The sequence below is a fragment of the Sus scrofa genome, chromosome 1, assembly GCF_054392235.1.
Source record: "Sus scrofa isolate SSC_HxYL_T2T_F1_AM1 chromosome 1, Sscrofa_HxYL_maternal_Yorkshire_Landrace_v2.0, whole genome shotgun sequence".
NCBI lineage: Eukaryota > Metazoa > Chordata > Mammalia > Artiodactyla > Suidae > Sus > Sus scrofa.
In genome coordinates, this window is record NC_139383.1 from 27,624,493 (window position 1) to 27,644,200 (window position 19,708).

Consider the following 19,708-nt stretch of genomic DNA (forward strand, 5'->3'; position numbering starts at 1 on the left):
TCGGAGCTGTAGCCACTGGCCTACACCACAGCCACAGCAATGTGGGATCCGAGCCACGTCTGCAACCTACACCACAGCTCACAGCAACACTGGATCCTTGACCCACTGAGCAAGGCCAGGGATCGAACCCACAACCTCATGGTTCCTAGTCGGATTCATTAACCACTGAGCCACAACGGGAACTCCAATTTTTTTTAAAGTAAGATTTTTTCTTAATTTTGTTCCCTTATAAATACAAATAATCGTAGTAAGGTAACATCTGTTCCGTCAACATTTTTTGAGAGACTAATATGTCTTAGCCCCTATACTAGCTTACAAAACTTAAACACCTGATTTCAAATCACATCTCTTATGGATTAATTGAAAATAGAATTTTGGAAGGAAAAAAGAGATAATGCAAAAATAGTGTAGAGGTGGAGTTTGGTTAACCTTAGCAGATAAAGGGTAAGGGTGTGGAGAAATTGGAATCTTCGACACTATCGGTGAGACTGTAAAATGGTACAGCCCCAATGGAAAACGATATGGTGGCTTCTCAAAAAATTTAAAATAGAACTAACCTATGTTCCAGCAATTCCTCTTCTAAGTACATATTCAAAATAATTGCAAGCAGGATCTCGAAGAGCTATTTGCACACCCAAGTTCATAGTAGCATTATTCACAATAGCCAAGAGGTAGAAGCAACACAAGCATCCACTGATAGATGACTAAATAAACAACATGAACCTACACACAGTGGAATATTATTCAGCCCTAAAAAGGAAGGAAATTCCAACACAAGCTACAACATGGATGAACCTTATGGACATTATGCTAAGTGAAATAAGCCAGTCATAAAAAGACAAATACTGCATGATTCCACTTATATGCAGTAGCAGTCAAATTCGTAGAAAAGTAGTTGCCAAGGACAGCTGGAGGCGGAGAATGGAGAGTTACTGAATGCGTATGGAGTTTCAGTTTTGCAAGATGAAAAAGTTCTGGAGATTAGTTGAACAACAGTGTGAATATAATTAATACTGCTAAACTGTACACTTAGAAATGGTTAAAATAATTTTATGCCATGCATTTTTTTAACCATCTTAAAAAAACTTAAAAATAAACAAAGTTAGGTAAAGGAAGTCAGGGCTACATAAACATGACCCTGAAGAAGGGAGTTCTAGTTTCTGTTATGAACAAAAGATGAGTTCTTTTTTAGATTGTTGATTTTTTTTCTTTTTTTTTTTTTTTTTTTTTTTTTTTTTGCTTTTTAGGGCTGCACCCACGGCATACAGAGGTTCCCAGGATAGGGGTCGAATCGGAGCTGTAGCCACTGGCCTACACCACAGCTCACAGCAACACTGGATCCTTAACCCACTGAGCGAGGCCAGGGATTGAACCCGCATCTTCATGGATGCTAGTTGGGTTTGTTAACCACTGAGCCACGACGGGAACTCCCAAACCCACACTTTCAATATTTGTACACCCATGATCACAGCAGCATTATTCATAATAGCCAAAAGATGAAAACAACCCAAATGTCCATCACTCCCACTGCAGCCCTCCCCCTACAAGGGGCTCTTAACGTACAGTTCACAGACTCCCAGACCAGGCTTCAGGACGTGTGCAAGCCCTCAGGAAATCCAGGCAAATTGTTGTCTGAACGTGCTTCTCTTCTGGGAAGGTTCTCCATGGCTTTCATCAGATTCTCAGTAGGTTCTGTGATCCAGTGCAAGTTCTGTGGGCCCCACAATGAGAAATCCCTTCACACCTGTCAGAATGGCCATGGTCAGTAGTTCCTGTCATGGCTCTTCAGAAAGGAAACGGACTAGTATCCATGAGAACGCAGGTTCGATTCCTGGCCTCCATCAGTGGGTTAAGGATCCAGCATTGTGGAGTAGGTTGCAGAGGCGGCTTGGATCTGGTGTGACTGTGGTGCAGCTAGCAGCTGCAGCTCCGATTCAACCCCTAGACTGGGAACCTCCATATGCCCTGGGTGTGGCCCTAAAAAAAGATGAAAAAAATTTTTTTTTAAATTAGGTAAAAAAAAAAAATGGCCGTCATCAAAAAGAACACAAAAAAACAAATGTTGGCAAGAATGTGGAGAAAAGGGAACTCTCCTACCCTGTTGGTGGGAATATAAATTGGTGCAGCCATTGTGGAAAACAGTATGGCGGTTTCTCAACAAACTAAAAATAGAACTACCATATGACCCAGCAATTCTACTCCTGAGAATATATCCGAAAGAAATAAAAATACTAATTCAGAAAGACACATGCACCCCAGTGTTCATAGCAGCATTATTTACAATGGCCAATGTATAGATGCAACTTAAGTGTCCATCAGCAGATGAATGAATAAAGAAGGTGTGGTATGTATACATACATACCCCAGCCATTAAGAAGAACAAAATGTTGTCATTTTCAGAAACATGGATGGACTTGGAGAGCATTATGCTAAGTGAAATAAGTCAGAGAAAGACAAATGCTATATGATATCATTTACATGTGGAATTGAAAAAAATACAACAAGCTAGTGAATAAAACAAAAAAAGAAGCAGACCCACAGTAATAGAGAACAAACTAGTGGTTATTGGTGGAGAGAGGAAAAGGGGGAGGGGCAATTCACGGGTAGAGGGAAAAAAGGGTTACTTGGGGATTATGTGAAATCATGTGTGTTAAACTTCTGAAGATCGTAAAGGACTATAGAATTTAAAGAATCTTTCATTAAAAAAAAAGTTCTGGAGTTCCCGTCGTGGTGCAGTGGAAACGAATCCAACTAGGAACCATGAGGTTGAGGGTTCGATCCCTGGCCTCAATCAGTGGGTCAAGGATCCAGCGTTGCTGTGAGCTGTGGTGTAGGCCGCAGACCACGCTCAGATCTCGTGTTGCTGTGGCTCTGGCATAGGCTGGTGGCTACAGCTCCAATTAAACCCCTAGCCTGGGAACCTCCATGTGCCCCGGGTGCAGCCCTGAAAAGACAAAAAAAAAAAAAAGTTCCATGTGTCATAGCATATGGAGCCAAGATCCACTATTTCTGCTGCTTTGATTTCACTTAAATTATGAATATAGGAATTCCCATTGTGGCTCAGTGGAAACGAATCTGACTAGCCTCCATGAGGACGCAGATTCAATCCCTGGCCTTACTCAGTGGGTTAAGGATCCGGCATTGCCCTGAGCTGTGGTGTAGGTTGCAGACGTGGCTTGGATCCTGCGTTGCTATGACTCTGGCATAGGCTAGTGGCTGCAGCTCCTATTAGACCCCTAGCTTGGGCACTGCAGGTGCAGTCCCAGAAAAGACCAAAAAAGACACACACACACACACACACACACACACACACACACACACACACACACACACACACACACACACACAAATGAATGTAACTCCTTTTGGGGGGCCATTTTGAGAACCTAATCACAATTTATACTAGTTTTTCCTGAGCAAAGGCACCATTCCATTTCTGGAGTGACATGCAGATGAACTCTTGTCGTGCAGCGTGCTTAAGCTAGAGACTAGTAACTTTTACACTTTCAGTGGTTAGGCAACAGGTTAAGGTAGGGGACACACTAAAAATCAAACCAATAGTCCAAAGTAGATATTAGAGTCAATATATACATGTGTAGTATTTTCAGTACCTCCTCTCTTACATTTTGAGTGTTGTAAGCAGAAAGCATACTTGTAAGCAGAAGGCATGCTGCATACTTGCTTTTGTTTATGTAATCTCTCCATATCTCAATTTCCTCATTTCTAAGTGAGTTAATAATTGTCAGATATTATATAATCCAGAAAATGAATTTGAATTATGTAAACAAACTTCTGTATTCTTAACAGGTCTTTCCATAACTGCCTTTCTGATTTTAACATATTTCCAACATATCTTAAGTGCAGTGTGAACATTTATGTCTCTTCTGTTTGAATTGGATCATTCCAAGTTTCTAAATCTTGTGAATTTGGCAAATTCCCTGGAAGAACAAATCTGGAGTAATACATGGAAATCTATCCTCACTTTTAGAAAAGCAGCTTGAAATACATCTCTAATCGATGGCAGAGAGATGACATTCATGTCTTAAGAAATCAAGGCAATGAGCCATATTTTATTAACATCATTGTTGATTTCACACTTAACAGAACTGAGGCCACATTTTAGCCTTGCATCTGAGAGTGATACTGCTGATCAAGAAGACCTAGATGCCGAAGACGACCATGAGGAACAGCCTGCAAATCAAACTGTCCGAAGACCTCACGCGGTCCTTGAAGATGCTGTGGCTACCTCAGGGGTGAGCACGCTGAGTTCTACTGTATCCCACGACTCCCAGAGTGCTCACCGATCACTGAACGTACAGCTTGGAAGGATGAAAATAGAGACAAATAGGTGAGTCCTAGTCTGACATGGGTGGGCTTCTTTGTCCTTACTGTTGTGTAAGTGCATGTGTTTGGGGTTGACTTTAAAGATTGGTCCACAGAATATACAAACTATGATTCCTTTATTCCATTCGTATAAACTTCACGGAATGCTTTATTCATTAAAATGAGAGATTTATCCTAGGCTCTTTGGTCAAATACCTTGCTTTTACCAATTCAAGCCTTCAGCACCCCTTCTTTGATCATAGCTTTATCTCCAAGTGTGCTGAGATGTTCAGAGTAACTTAGCTGTGACCTCATAGACTGTCTTGGATGCAGACTCAGAGCAGCGCGTACCATCCAATAGATAGAAGAAAAGCAGAAAGTCTGTGTTCTTGAAAGTCCGTGATTTGGAATATCAAGTTCTTTCAGGAGAGGGAGAGCTCTGTTCTCGAGATAAAACGAATGGTACAAAAGCTTTTCATTTTAGACCTTAAAAGGATGATCAGTTGACCACACTTATGATTCTCTTTGATTTTTAATATGCTGTCTCCTACCTGGAGTTTAATTTTTCTTTGAACTTGATAACATAGAACCCGCGTGATCAGGTTATTAAGTGAGCAGTAAATATTTCCTGTTCTTCACAGATGTTGCCACAGTTCAAGGTCTGACTCTTTATGATTTACAGCTTCCGTGCTGGTTACAGTTGATGTGTGGGTAACTGACTTTATGACTTTGGGCTGACAGTGAAAAAAATTTTTTTTGAGTGAATCAATAAACATTGTTCAAATATTTAGAAACCTTATTTGAAAATCCTAGTCGTTCACCGGGGAGATAAAAATATTTTATTTCTAGTCATAAGTTCAGGTTTTTAACGTTAAGCTTGACTACCAAGCTTACACAAGTAATACAAAGCTCATCCAATTTCAGAATCATGCATTCTAATTGGATGATTAAGGAGACCTATGCATATCTTCTATGATTTACATACAGAAATCCTTTTGGATAAAGGGAAAGTGGCTTTCTTACTCCCATATCCAGATCTTATCCTCTGAAACCCAACTCTTTATTTCCTGTCTTTATTACATGGTGGAAAAGAGTTTGAATTTTTTTTTTTTTTAGACTTTGTCTAAATTTTGCTGTTCCTCATTTCCTCCTCTTCTCAAGTAATGGTCCAGTTACGATGCCATCCGTTATGGTAGCTATGGACTCGAATCCGTTCTCTTTAGTTTACTCTCCATCGCCCAATCCTGAGTGGAGTTGCTTTCTCATACCCCTCTGTGATCTCTGGAGGAGACAGGTGCACTCTTAACTGTTTGGGTCCAGCCACCCCACCCTCTGCTCTGCCCATGGCTTCCAGTGACAATTACACCGACAGTAAAGGTACTTTATTTACCAACGAGCTGGTCCGTTTGCTCCTCTGGCCCTAAACCTTCTATCTACACACCCTGGCTTGTGTCAACAGAACCCGCCTCTCCTAAGTGCAGCCTTTTCCTTCTCTCCTGGGCCCTTTTGAGATACCCTGTCTTACTACCCTGTCCCTGCCTTTTGTCCACCATTCTTGCTCCTTCTGCAGTCCCGGAGGGCAGCCCTTCTCCAACTCAGTTCTTCGAGTCTTCGCATCTCTTTTCCGAGGGTATCAGCTAGCGAGGGCCTGCTTCCCACACCTGCCCACAGGTCTTTCCACGTTTTCTTTATTATGTTAGCATGTAGTTGTACTTCTCACAACTGCCCACGAGTTTCTGTTTTTTCTCTACGTATTTACACTTAAATCTGTGAAATCTATAGGGTTATTGGCTTCCTTTTTTATTTTTCTATTATGATCTCCCACAAACTTCTCTATCACTCCCAGAAAAGTGAGACAAAGTGCCACATTCATTTCACATATGATTTAAAGAAGGGCAGCTGCTTTAGTCCAAGTACTAAGCAATGGAAATAGGAAAGTGGTCGTGTCTATATTGGTCCTTGTAATTTTCAACAGAACATTACTTGATATAGAGAATACACACATTGCAGAACTCAGAGAAAATGTTACTGGGTTTTTAGAAGAGACTGTAACCGCTGAGTTTAGAAATCTGGAGCCCATATTTAAGATGATCATTGATGAAGGTACATCAGGTTTAACCAGCTCTTGACTAATAGGTCATCAATAATACTAAGTGATAAAAGTAACAAAACAGTTTTAGAATGTATGTTCTTCTTAAATTTAAGTACATGTTTACAGAAAATATTCTGAAAATAATTCACTTTGCACAAGGAGTTGAAGTAATAATGCAGAGGTGGTTAAAATCTAACTCAGGAGGAGCTGACTGGTTATCTAATTTCCTTTTCCTGCCATCCTGGAATTACCCACCAACCAACCTTCCTCCCTCCCCACATCTGAGTTTAAATTAAAAAAAAAAAAAAAAAATGACCTCATGGCTGATCCTTGCCAGATTTTTCTGGAACAGAAAGGCGGGCAATTGCCTTGGTTTCAAAAGATTTCCCTACTCATTGAAGACAAGGCAAAAATAAAACTGATGGACTGGATTCACCCTTCAAAGAAACAACTTTGAGAGCTGGATTTGTGACAGGTGAGATGGTATGTCAATGCTGTGCCTCCAGTGTTAAGTTCTGGCTTTTAAGATAAAAAGGATTTTAAGATAAAAAAAAGAGATTTTAAGATAAAAAGTCTAGATAAACATAGGTTAAGCTCTAGAAAATTTCACTGTGTTCTTTGAGAAGACACTAAGAATATGCCATCACTATTCCATACATGTAAATTAGCAAGAAAGACAAAAATATATAGCTGGCCAAAAAATTGCCAAATCAAAATTCATACTCAGCTTGATATCCATTTCTTTGAATATCATTTGTGTTGGAAGAGATAAAAATCTTCCTTAATCCCTCTGCTTCCCTCTGGCTTTCAGTACATATGGCTTAATCCATATAACCATGCATTGTTTGCTCCAGAGTAGTTTTTTTTATTTTTCATTTTATTTTATTTTTTCTTCTTTGTCTTTTTAGGGCCACACCTGTGGCATATGGAGGTTCCCAGGCTAGGGGTCTAATAAGAGCTGTAGTTGCCGGCCTACACCACAGCCACAGCAACGCAGGATCCGAGCCGCGTCTGTGACCTACACCACAGCTCACGGCAACGCCGGATCCCTAACCCACTGAGCAAGGCCAGGGATCGAACCCACAACCTCATGGTTCATAGTCAGATTTGTTTCCACTGTGCCAAGACGGTAACTCCCCAGAGTGGTCTTTAAAACAAGCTGTCATCCTGGAACCACTTTCTCTGCTTCTCATTGTGTTTTCCTTTTGTTCTGCCTCTGCTACCTTCTCTACTATGATTCCTTCTCCTACCTCTCATGTCTCCGTCCTGTGGGAAAGGGGTGGAGCCTGGGAGTCAGGGAAACAAACCCTTTGGAGCCCGGGGAGGGGCGGTGGGGGGGCCCTCTCTTCCAGGGCCTGAGGCTGCAGCAGGAACAGCTCTTTTGAAAGGCCAGGCACAGTGCTTGCCACTTTACCTATACTGTCTCATTTGCTGCTCACAGAAATCCTTCCAGGAAGTTCTACTTTTCCTTCTTAGAAATGAGAAAACTGAAGCCCACAGGCGTGAAGTCATTTATCAAGGTTAAGGCAGGAAGTGTGTGGCTAAATCAGGATACAAACCCAGGGCTGTCTTCACTTGGGCTGTGCTGCCTTCAGACCATGTGTGCTGAAGCAGAAACCAACTTTTGGGAGTTCCCGTCGTGGCGCAGAGGTAAACGAATCCAACTAGGAACCATGAGGTTGAGGGTTCGGTCCCTGCCCTTGCTCAGTGGGTTAAGGATCTGGCGTTGCCGTGAGCTGTGGTGTAGGTCACAGACGCAGCTCGGATCCCGCGTTGCTGTGGCTCTGGCGTAGGCCAGTGGCTGCAGCTCCGATTGGACCCCTGGCCTGGGAACCTCCATATGCCGCGGGAGCGGCCCAAGAAATAGCTAAAAAGACAAAAAAAAAAAAAAAAAAGAAACCAACTTTTGGAAAGGCATGTGTTCCTGAGTTAAATCTCTCAATACTCAGAAAGTGAAACAAATGCCGCTTGCTAAGAGCTGGAGCATGTGCACCAGTTTACCTTGATGATCTTTTAAAGAAATAATTATGTATCTTAAGTTACTACAATTCTGAATCCAAGTTACTCAGAGATAATTTTCTTAAAAAGCAGAACATCTCTCTTCTCACCACTTGGAATGTTTTCTCAGAGAACAGTGTTGGGAATGGCGGGTGGGTTCCCAGTTAGTTCTCAGTTGTGCAGTAAACCTTTCAGGGCTAGGAAAATACGTATAATGATGCCTTAGTTTCTCCCTATTTCTATGGAGAATGCATCAGATGCCAACTAAGAAATGAATGTTCCAGGAACACAGCTACCCTTTTCCCCATTTCATTGCTCCCATTAGAAGGAAGAGGAATAAGAGTAACAACCACCACAACCCCAGCGACTACCATCAACATTTACTGAGAACTTGTTACGTGCCAGGGACCATAGGCAAACTCCCTTATAGTTACTTTTCAAATTTTCATGGTTTAAACAAATGACTATCTTTCCGTCTTGCATTATTTGCTATATTACTCAATATTGATTGTTTTTTGATGACGGGCCACATGTGTAAAATATAGATCTGTCAATATCATATATGCATTTTTTTGCCATTTATGGTCATAAAAAGAAATAGAATAACATCCCTGAAGATTTGGGCAGACCCCTGGCGATGGGGGTTTTCAATTCTTGTCTGGAAATACATCTTCCAGGACCTTGCTTCTCAACATGGGATAGGGGGGTGCTGTGGACCAGCAACATGAGTAATTACCTGGGAACTCATTAGAATCTCAGACTCCTCTGGTGGCTCAGTGGGTTAAGGATCTGGTGCTGTCACTGCTGTGGTTCAGGTTCAGTCCCTGGCCTGGGAACTTCTGCATGCTGAGGGTGCAACCAAATAAATAAATAAATGCAGAATCTCGGAACCCCTCTTCCCCATCTTTGCTGCTGGGTCAGAATCTGCATCTCAGTAAAATCCCACGGGTGCCTGAGTTCCTTACAGCTTGAGAAGCCCAGGTCTAGAAGGTTACCCTGTGGCGGCTCCAGCTTTATCATTGTGTCAACTAATAGCATTTTCTTCTGCAGATTACTGGAAGAATTGGTTCAGAAAGAGAAAGAATTACAAGCACTCCTTCATCAAGCTATTGAAGAAAAAGACCAAGAAATTAAACACCTGAAGCTTAAGTCCCAACCAATAGGTGAATAGCAGAAAATCTTAAAGCAATACTGTTCAACCAGGAGGCCACAAAAAATTAGAAAGCCATCAGGCAGCTTTATTTCATGACTGTCAGAACTTGGCACTTGCACCACAACCAGAAGAAATTGCTTTTAAACAATATCCAGTTCTGGAGTTCCCATTGTGGCATAGTGGAAGCAAATCGACTAGTATCCATGAGGACTCGGGTTCAATCCCTGGCCTTGCTCAGTGGGTCAGGGATCCAGCATTGCCATGAGCTGTGGTGCAGGTCGCAGACGCAGCTCGGATCCCGAGTTGCTGTGGCATAGGCTGGCAGCTGTAGCTCCCATTTGACCCCTAGCCTAGGAACTTCTATATGCCATGGGTGTGGCCCTAAAAAGCAAAAAAAAAAAAAAAAGGGTGGGGGGAGACAATATCCAGTTCTGGGTGTTCCCACTGTGACCCAATGGGTTAAGAATCCAACTCCAGTGGCTCAGGTCACTGTGGAGGCTTGGAGTCAATCGCTGGCTCTGGAATTTCCATATGCCGCAGGTGTGGCAAAAAAAAAAAAGATAATAATAATAATAATAGCCAATTTTTTTTTTTTTTTTTTTTTTTTTTTGCTTTTTTAAAGGAAACACCCTGGGCATATGGAGGTTCTCAAGCTAGAGGGTGAATCGGAGCTGCAACTGCTGGCCTATACCACAGCCACAGCAACGTGGGACCCGAGCCGAGTTTGTGACCTACACCACAGCTCATAGATGCCAGACCCTTAACCCACCGATCAAGGCCAGGGATTGAACCACACATCCTCATGAATCCTAGTCGGGTTCATTAACCACTGAGCCAGGAGGAAATTCCCCAGTTCTTAATTGTAGCAGACTATCATTTCTTATAAGTACAGTAAAAATAAGACAATTCATATTCATCTCTTCCTGAGATCATATATTATTGAGATAAATAGCATTCTCCACTTTTTGGTCTTTATTTCTTTTCAAATATTTCAAAATGAGATTACTAGAATAAAATAATACTATTTTGCATTTTTGACATTATTTGCATTTTGCATTTGCATATTGAGTATTCTGATGTTTCCCCCCCCCCTTATAATTTGGCAAGGCTTAAATAGAATAAAGACACAGTAATAAAATGTCATGAATTGGGTACACCTTAAACTAATACAATGTTATATGTCAATTATATCTTGTTTTTTAAAAAAGTCATTGGAATTTTGAAGAAATCTGTTCTGTGAGAAATTGGGGGGGTGAAAGTTAATTTTTAGACAATCTTATTTAACCAATTTAGAGGGAAATAAGATTTATTTATTTTTTTTGTTCGGGTATATGGTTCTTCCACATTATTGCAAATAGTAGAAAAATAGATTATTGTAATTACATGGCTCTCAGCTATTTATGTTCGTCTTTGTTGCATGAAAAGCACATGGTACAGGAGTTCCCTTCGTGGCTCAGTGGAAACAAATCTAACTAGCATCCATGAGGTTGCAGATTCGATCCTTGGCCTTGCTCAGTGGGTTAAGGATCTGGTGTTGCCATGAGCTGTGGTGTAGGTCACAGGCATGGCACTGATCTGGCTTGGCTGTGGTATAGGCCATGGAGACAGCTCCGATTAGACCCCTAGCCTGAGAACCTCCACATGCCATGGGTGTGGCCCTAAAAAGATAAAAAAGAAAAAAGAAAGAAAGAAAAGCACACAATGCAATTTTCATGCACCATTTTATTCTAAGAAGCTATAAAATTGATATGAAGGTATAAGGTTGTATCATTACTATTACTAGTATATTAAGCAGTCTTAAAGAGTTTTAGTTATATTATCATGTATACCACTAATCTCAATGGTTTCTATTAATTACTTTCTGATAGAAAAACATCTTTTAAAGTACCAATAAATATCTGTTAACTAGGAGGTTCTCAGATGACCTGTTAGCTGAAGCTAAGACTGTCTCTCCCTCCCCCCAATTCTGTTCTAGATATTCCTGGATTGCCTGTGTGTCACCCAAATTCTCCTGGCACAAATACTGAAGATTCTGAGCTTACTGACTGGCTGAGAGAAAATGGAGCCGATGAAGACACTATAAGTCGGGTAAAGAAAACCTTCTGTGGGACAAGCATTCTTTCACTTTGTCTCATAATGTTGAGTGCTTTCGATGGGTGAGCCAGAGGGGATACACTACCAGGAATCTCAGACCTAGCCCTGCCCTCCTGAGGCTCAGGAACTAGGGTAGGCAGACGATCACCAAATAATTCCACAGATACAGGTGTCATTCTGTTAAAGAAAGGTCGTCAGGTGTTATGAGACAGAGAGAAGGAGAAGTTGGGGAAGGTTCTTTGAGAATATGGTGAATGAGTTAGTCTAAAAGAATACATAGGAATAAACCATCTGTATGGAGGTTCGGGGCGGGGGAGACAAGAAGGGAAAACCCTTCTTGCAAAGACAATGAGGCAGACCAAAGCTTGTGGCCCAGAACCCCTAAGGATTTTTTTATGGTTTTGAATTGAAAATAGAGTAGAAAAAAATCAAGACAGAACCAAAAGAAAAAAGTTCTTCTTGTTTCTCTTCTTTTTTGGCTGTACCCACAGCATGTGGAAGTTCCCAGGCTGGGGCTTGAACCCTCACTACAGCAGCAGCCCAAACCATATGCCTGGGCTTAGCCCTTGGAGCCACAGAGGAACTCCCAAAGTTCTTCTGTTTCTAATTCTTCCTCTTGTTTGTTAACTTTTTAATTCTCTTGTGACATTCTTAGGCTCCACTGGGCAGGAGCTATTTATTGCTACAGAATAAAAAAGACTAGTTGGTGAACTTATTTCAAAAACAAAACTTTTTTATATCGATTGTCTTATATCTCTAAGAACCTAATTCATTTCTCCCCCATAAGACTTTTGTAGTCAGCATGAACAGCATTTCTCTGTTTTAAGATTATATCTATGTATACACACATATGTACAATAAGAGGTTGCATTTTTATTATTTTATTGAAAGGGCCTGTTAATACAATATTACATCAATTTCAGTTTTATACTTAAAAATTTAAAATAAGAATAAAACTGTCTGTCTCTTGACTTGATAATTTATTGGACCACTAAATACAGTTTAGGGTCTCATTAAGGAATCTGCACAAGAGGTTATATAAATTGAAACAACTGCTTTGCCTGTGGAAAATAATGCATCCAATCAAGATCTCCAAATTATTTATCCCTCTAACTTAGACTCAAATCACATTTAAGGAGTGGTAATTGATTCACTAAATCACTGCCTTTTTTTTAAAAGGCTTAAAATTGAAAGCTTCACTTATATTCACCTACTGATTTTGTAGTAATTATTGGAAAGTGTCTTTTATTAGCCGTGAAAAATAAGTTCAGACATTAAGTGTAAGAATCATCTTTCTAGGAACACTTTTTATCCACTTGAGAAGAATAAACTCCACACCACTAAACCTCTTAAACACAAACATTATCTTATAGCGCAGCAGATATAATTAGAGGCAAGTCTTACCTACCCATCAGAAGACCAATCAGAAATTCTGTGCTGCTTGTCATCTTTACTTTAGGCACTTGGAAGTCATACGGATGTGTTCCTTTGTAATTATTTTGTAATGGGGGGTACTTTTTTCTAATAATTCCAAAAGATTATGTCTTTACTGAATTTCCTTTTAGATTTATTTTTCATTATTGCCAATGTTTACATTATGGGTAGTTTGCTACTTATCAAAAGCAATAAAACATCTTTTGTGCATGTTTTCTCTACAGTTTTTGGCTGAGGATTATTCACTAGTGGATGTTCTCTACTATGTTACACGTGATGATTTAAAATGCCTGAGACTAAGGTACCACTTTTCTTTCCATTCAGTTATGTGGGAACAGCACTGGGCTGAGATTCAGAAGTCTAGGTCCTTGCTGGCTGGGTCCCCAACTAGCTCTCACTAGCTCTGCAGTCCTGGGCAGAGCTCTCTGGTTCTCCGTTGCTCTGAGTAACCTGAGTTAGTTGGACCAGGCTATTATTGGGAGCTGTAATACTAATATTTCTGTATTAGTAAATGCAGATCAGCTGGAAGAATTTCCTTGATAACATTTCACACTAAGACCATACATTCTAAAGCTGTCTTAAAGAAATGCTCAGATTGGGTTTATGATTGTGCCATGCTTATTAGAAATATTAGAATGAGGGGCTGACCTGCCATCCAGATATGTGGCATGACCTGCTATCATTTCTTACAATAATTTGGGTTTTTTTCCTATCAGGCCAAGCACGTACATAACTCATTGCTCCCACCCATCTCTACAAAGACACATTTCAAAAGTGCTGAAAATCTGAAAGGATGCTTTGGGCCCTGGTAGTCTGTGGGAGTAGAAACAAAAGGCATGGAGGGAGGAGGAGAAAATATATACAAAAAAACACGTAGTAACTGATTGGCCTTTGGGATCTCAGGTTCTGATCAGAGCTGCTGACAGCTAGGAAGTCACTCATGTTTCAAGGGCACTATTTGAAATGAAGGGATCTTTTCACCATGTTCTTGTGTCTTTAAACAGAGGAGGGATGCTGTGTGCCCTGTGGAAAGCCATCACTGACTTTCGAGACAAACAGACTTGACTGTCACTCGATTTGTTTGCAACTTTCCCTGGAGATTCCACAAACGAATATGGACCTGGTCTTTTTGGGGAGGGAGAATCGAAGGGAGAGGAGAAAGAAGCTGCACTTTAAATCCAGTATTTGTTTACTTGTGTCAAAAACAAAACAAAACAAAACACACTGAAATTTCCTGCTTCTATTTCTATGATTCATAAGGACTCTTTGTAAGGACTCAGAAGAATCCTAAACGCTGGGATGTTTGGGATCATGTTAGTCTAAACATTTTTATGGGAATATTTTTAATTCAGCAGCTATCGCACTTCAGCCACAGGTTTATCTCACACGAAACGAAGAGGACATTTCATGTGACTGTGCATCACTGGAACAAAACCAAAATGTGACCATAACTTTTCAGGCTTATGTGTGTTTGTAATATGCCCTGATAATCTGAGTAGAAATGCGTAATTTTGATCATTGTATAAAGTTCATGGGTTGTTTTTTTAAAGTGTGCAGAATCTGAGAGTGATGGTTTTTACTTACCTGTATTAATTGTAATATTGACTATATTTTGTAACTTAAGTTTCCGGCTTAGAGTACATTCGTTTGAGTCATTTATGTACTACTGAACTGTACCAGTTGTACCTGCCCGAATCCTAGTAATGTTAGCTTGTTCTAAAGCTATCCATTGTGTCATATTTACTCAAAAAAGTAAAAGGACTCTCCACAGACTGTTGTGATCAGTTCTGAAGAATGCGTATCTTGTTCTGGCAATGTAGATAACTACAGTGGCAAAATTCTGACCGTTTCTCCAATGCTAACGTCAGATAGAATCTGTCTTCTCTTCCAGTAGTCAAAGGACAGCGGATGCGGATGTCCAGGTCGCTTCGCAGGGCTGCAGAGTGGTAAGAATGAGGGTGCGGAAAAACACGATACCAGAAAGGCAGTGCGTTTTTCTCAAGGCCCCAAGTTACCTAGGATGACTGTTGTGTCTCTCAGGGTCCTCGAAAGGCATCCCAGCGGAGAACACTGTGTCTTCTACCTCCTTAATTTTAGTTCTCATGTTTGAGGGAAATATTTTTATGTTAAGTGGATATGTATTATACCGTATAAGCCTGTCCATAGTAATAGGATGAAGTCCGAAGCTCCTAGATGGATGAATGAGATAAATTTTCTTAAAATACAGAGGAACCTGTTTATTATGCAGGAGAGAAATCACGGAGCTGTCCATGTACCATGACTTTGATCTATAGAGAAAAGCCTTTGATAAAACAGGAGTCATCTTTTTTCCATGTGAAAATCAGTGCCTAATATGTTTTTTATATACCTCATTAGAGAATGCAAAAGATTCTCACCAATGTGTCCCCATTTGATATTTGCAACAACATAGCTACATCTTTTTTTTTTTAACATCTCAGTCTCAGAAGGGATAGTGGCCTGCTGCAGCCAGTGAGGAAATCTTGAAGGAGGCGAGGTGTCAATTAAACGATATATCATTTCGCTCCTACTGAAGCACAGGGTAACCTCTTTATTAACAGTTCATATCCCCACTCGTAAATGGTAAAGTGCTTCTTTTAGAGCATATATAGGATCAAGCTACCCATCTTCACCTGACTCTTTAACGATACACTCTTCCCTTGGGATGGTCTTCCTATCCTCGTTCAGTGGGCAAATGCTCCTCCATCCCTGCATAGTTCATGATCTATCCCCTGACTAGTATCATCAGGTTCTTTCCAGAATTTGGGGTCTTTATCACAAAAGAAGGCAATACCATTATGGCCCAATTTTCATACAAGGTTTGCATTGAAAGGCCTTCAGCATCACTCCGGGCACGTCTCAAACCAGCTTCACATTAAAATGACCTGGATGCTTTTAAAAAAATATTGATGCCACCACCTCAGAGAGACTGTTTTTGTTGGTTTGGGGAGTGGGGGCAGAGGTCTTTTTACAGAGCTCTACAAGTAATTTAACACTATCAAGTCCCGCCTCCTATTTCTATATGCCACTTGGAGAGATAAACAGAGACCCTTCCCAATGAGGTGGTGGTATGATGGTTACTAGGCATTGTTCATTCACTGTAGCAAGAGTCTATGCACATAGGCCTGTCACTTACCTTGCAACCTTGGGCAAATGAATTAACCTCTCCAAGTCTGTTTCCTCATTTGAAACGGGAGAAATAACATGGGGTTGTTGTAAAATTTAAATAAAGTGATGCAGGTGTGGTTTTAACGCAGTGCTCAGCAGAGAGTACTCACTGAGAAGCTGCCTACTATTGTTCTCTCTTACCAGTCATTCAAACGTATTTATTAAATACTTACCGGGTACCACATACTGTGGTGCATGAACAAGGCTCAGGTCTTGTCCCTGAAATTCACTGTCAGAGGTGGAATTTAGACAATAGACAAGAGTACATGTAGCAAATGCTATGGTTACATCTGACTGCCAGAGGGAATCAAGAAAAGCTTTACAGAGAAGAGGAGAAGGTCAGCACTGAGCCCTGAGCCCAGAAAGACCATTTGTAACCAAACAATTATGCACAGGTGGTGAGAAACAAAACTGGAATTTGCTTGGAAAAGTAGATCCAATGTTTCTTTTTAATCACATTTTGACTTCTTTCTCCAACTTCTGTCATTTCATTTTTTTTTTTTTTCATTCATTCCTAAACTTGGCAGTGAAGAAATATTGCTAACCCACTGGAATGCCTGCTCTGTGTGAGGCACTGTAGCATCACAAAAGAAATGCATGAAGTCCATCAAGTTAAGAGTGCAGGCAATGCATGTGTGTTATCACAGACATCTGCAGTGTGTAAACAAATAAAACAATCAATGGCTCCAGACTTTATGGACACCTGTGAGGAAAGAGAAGACAGAGTAATTAATCTCATCAAAGAGACAAATTTGCAGTAGGAAATCACATCTCATCTGTGTTAAAGGCTGGACAAGTGGCAAGCTCAGTGACCCTGGAGAGGTTCAGGGGACAGGTTTGCTGGGAGCCAGGGCAGGTGGAAGAGGCTTCACTGAGGAGGTGGATCTCAAACTGGGTCTTGCAAAGAAAGGAAGTACTGAACTAGTCAGGACTGGAGACATCATTCTGGGCAGAGAGCACCAAGAATAAAGGCAGAAAGAGATTTTCAAGGTGTTCTAGAGAAAATCAACGACTTTTACATTGCATTAAGGCACACAAAAAAAATCTAACTCATTTTAGCTCTAACTTGGCTGGAAATACAAATTTTAGAGGTGAAACGTGGAAAATGGAAGAAGAGAGCTCAGAATATGATTGGGGGTGGTCAGGGAAGGAAGTGAAGTTAGTATTTCATTCCGCAGAAATGTGGGATCTATGAAAGTTTTTGAGCACAGGAGTGTGTGTAAAATAGTTGTGTATTAGAAGATTAACCTGAAGAAGTTGGGTTGGGTAAATTAGAGGGAATGAAATTAGAGAAGTTCAGAGACTGTTTCAGATGTGAATGAGTGTCTAGAAGGAGTAAGAACAATAGGAGTTAAACAATGAATTGACAAGATGAGGGAAATCTGATTTGGGCAGTGAGGACAAAGCAGAGGAAAGGATAGATGCTGAGTCTATGTGAGTAAGAGAAGAATCCAAAAATAGGCAAGTTTGAAATTGGATTGTGATGATCATTGTACAACTACAGGTATGATAAATTCATTGAGTAATAAAAAAAAAATAGGCAAGTTTGAAGAGGGAGCTGGTTTGGGACATGCTGAATTAATGGCAGGGCATCAGGCTAGAATGTGTGGAGACCCTTGAGAATGCACTGGTGAAAGTCAGGACTGAGGTCAAGGGTATAGATTCTGGATTTAGGAGTCACTTGGATGGAGATAATAGTAAGTGAGAGCTGTGCCAAACGGTAGTGATAGAAAGGTTCCTCGTTTTAGGAGGAGGAATGTTTCAGGTTGAGTTGAGAAGGAGGAGGAATTTAAATCAGCAAAAAAAAAGATGAGAACTGACCACAGAGAAATGAGAAAAACCAGGCCAGTTGTGTAAACCAAGAGGCAGATGATCAGGGGTAAGGGCTGCAGAAATTCTAGGAGAATGCTGGGTTTAAAAAAAAAAAAATGATAATAACAGGTCATTTGATTTTGTGACCTGGAAAGTTTTTAAAAACAGGTGAGAAAGACCATAGCTGGCTAAACAAAGATGGTAAGATGAAGATGGCACCAGACAAAGTCCACACATTTATTACCTTTGGTGAGCAACAGGTATGACAATTGATTTGTGAGGGAGTCAAAGGAAGAGATTTTCAGAATCAAAGACAAGACAGAGCCCTTTGAATGAAGACACGTAGGGAGAAAGGAGGGATGAAGTTACAAAGGAGACAGGAGGGGCGTGGGTGGCATTAAGAAGTTCAACTCCTCCCCTGGAAAGGGGATGGTGATGTTTTGGAGAGCTTTTGAGATGGCCGTGGGAGCTCAGGACAGATGGCTTCTGTGTTCTAAGCAAAGTACAACATGAAGTACAACGTGGTGGTGTGTGACATTTAGCAGATGTCACCCATTCCCGCAATCCCACACTCCATTCCCGCAATCCCGCACTCCATTCCCGCAATCCCGCACTCCTGCAACAGGCCACCCTGTTCCAGACACCGCGTGAGGTTTGGAATGCAAAGTCTGTACAGGGACCTTTGTGCAGAATTTCGTTATGTTTCCTACTCATTTATTTTTGTATAACTTTTGACAAGCTGATACATAAGTTATCAAAAGAATGGGAGAGGGATAAATGTACACAAAACCAAAAACCACACATACACAAATGCAAACACCGATAACTCTGTCTTCACTTTTTGATGGAGGTGATAGGGATGTCAAAGAAAGAACTCACTGGTTTAAGAAGATGGTATACCAGAAGGCTGAAAACAAATTGCTTCCTTTTCCCTAGGTTCTTCCAGAGAACTCTATGCTCTAAATTCAGCCAAGAGTCTTTCTGATGATCCCAGGAAAGTGTCTTAAACTCTCATGGCTTAAGTAGTAAAAAAATATCTTCGCTTGAGCCCAAGCTGAGGTCTAAAACTACTTCTACCCACGTGGTGGTTTATTTGTATTGATTAGAAGTGTGATAAGAGTGATCTGAATGCAATTTAGGAAGACCATGGGCTAAAGGATCAGTTTACCTAATCTGTTGTAGAAAAGGAACTAAGGGAAAATCTGTAACTACAAACATAACTACAGCAGAAGTGTCCTTAATCAAAGCCTCTACCTAGTTAGCCAGTGACCCAGTGAACCAAATAAAGCCAGGCCACTCCCGGGCTCAGAGTGGCAGGATTTGTAGGCACGGATGTGAGAACTGTCACCCTAGCAAGAAATCCAACACTTCTCAGACACGCTTGGGTGTCCATTAGATTCTGCTAAAGTCCTTGAGAGGCTTTTGAACTGTTGGGAGCTTGCTGGTTGTGTTCAGCCAACCGAGGCCGTGGGAGTGCAGTTCTGTGTAACCAGGCAGAACTGATCGCTGCTTGATTTTGTTCCTTTATGTTTCCATTTATACAGGCTACTTTTTCCCCCCTCAGCATTTTGTTGCTTAACATTTATTTGCTTGTTAGAGCAGAAACTGGTTTCTCC

The 19,708-nt window shown here is 40.9% G+C and overlaps 1 protein-coding gene across 13 annotated transcripts in view; it reads left to right on the forward strand.

Annotated features, from left to right (window-relative positions):
• MAP3K5 (mitogen-activated protein kinase kinase kinase 5) overlaps positions 1 to 14,864 on the forward strand; it is a 254,320-nt gene extending 239,456 nt beyond the window's left edge. For all 13 annotated transcript variants that reach the window (XM_085025230.1, XM_085025204.1, XM_085025224.1 and 10 more), the window contains 5 exons: positions 4,105 to 4,348; positions 9,464 to 9,576; positions 11,542 to 11,654; positions 13,319 to 13,395; positions 14,099 to 14,864. In XM_085025230.1, the coding sequence (XP_084881356.1) occupies positions 4,105 to 4,348; positions 9,464 to 9,576; positions 11,542 to 11,654; positions 13,319 to 13,395; positions 14,099 to 14,159 (608 nt within the window). In that variant the 3' untranslated portion in view covers positions 14,160 to 14,864. The remainder of the gene's footprint in view (positions 1 to 4,104; positions 4,349 to 9,463; positions 9,577 to 11,541; positions 11,655 to 13,318; positions 13,396 to 14,098) is intronic.
• The last annotated feature ends 4,844 nt before the right edge of the window (positions 14,865 to 19,708 follow it).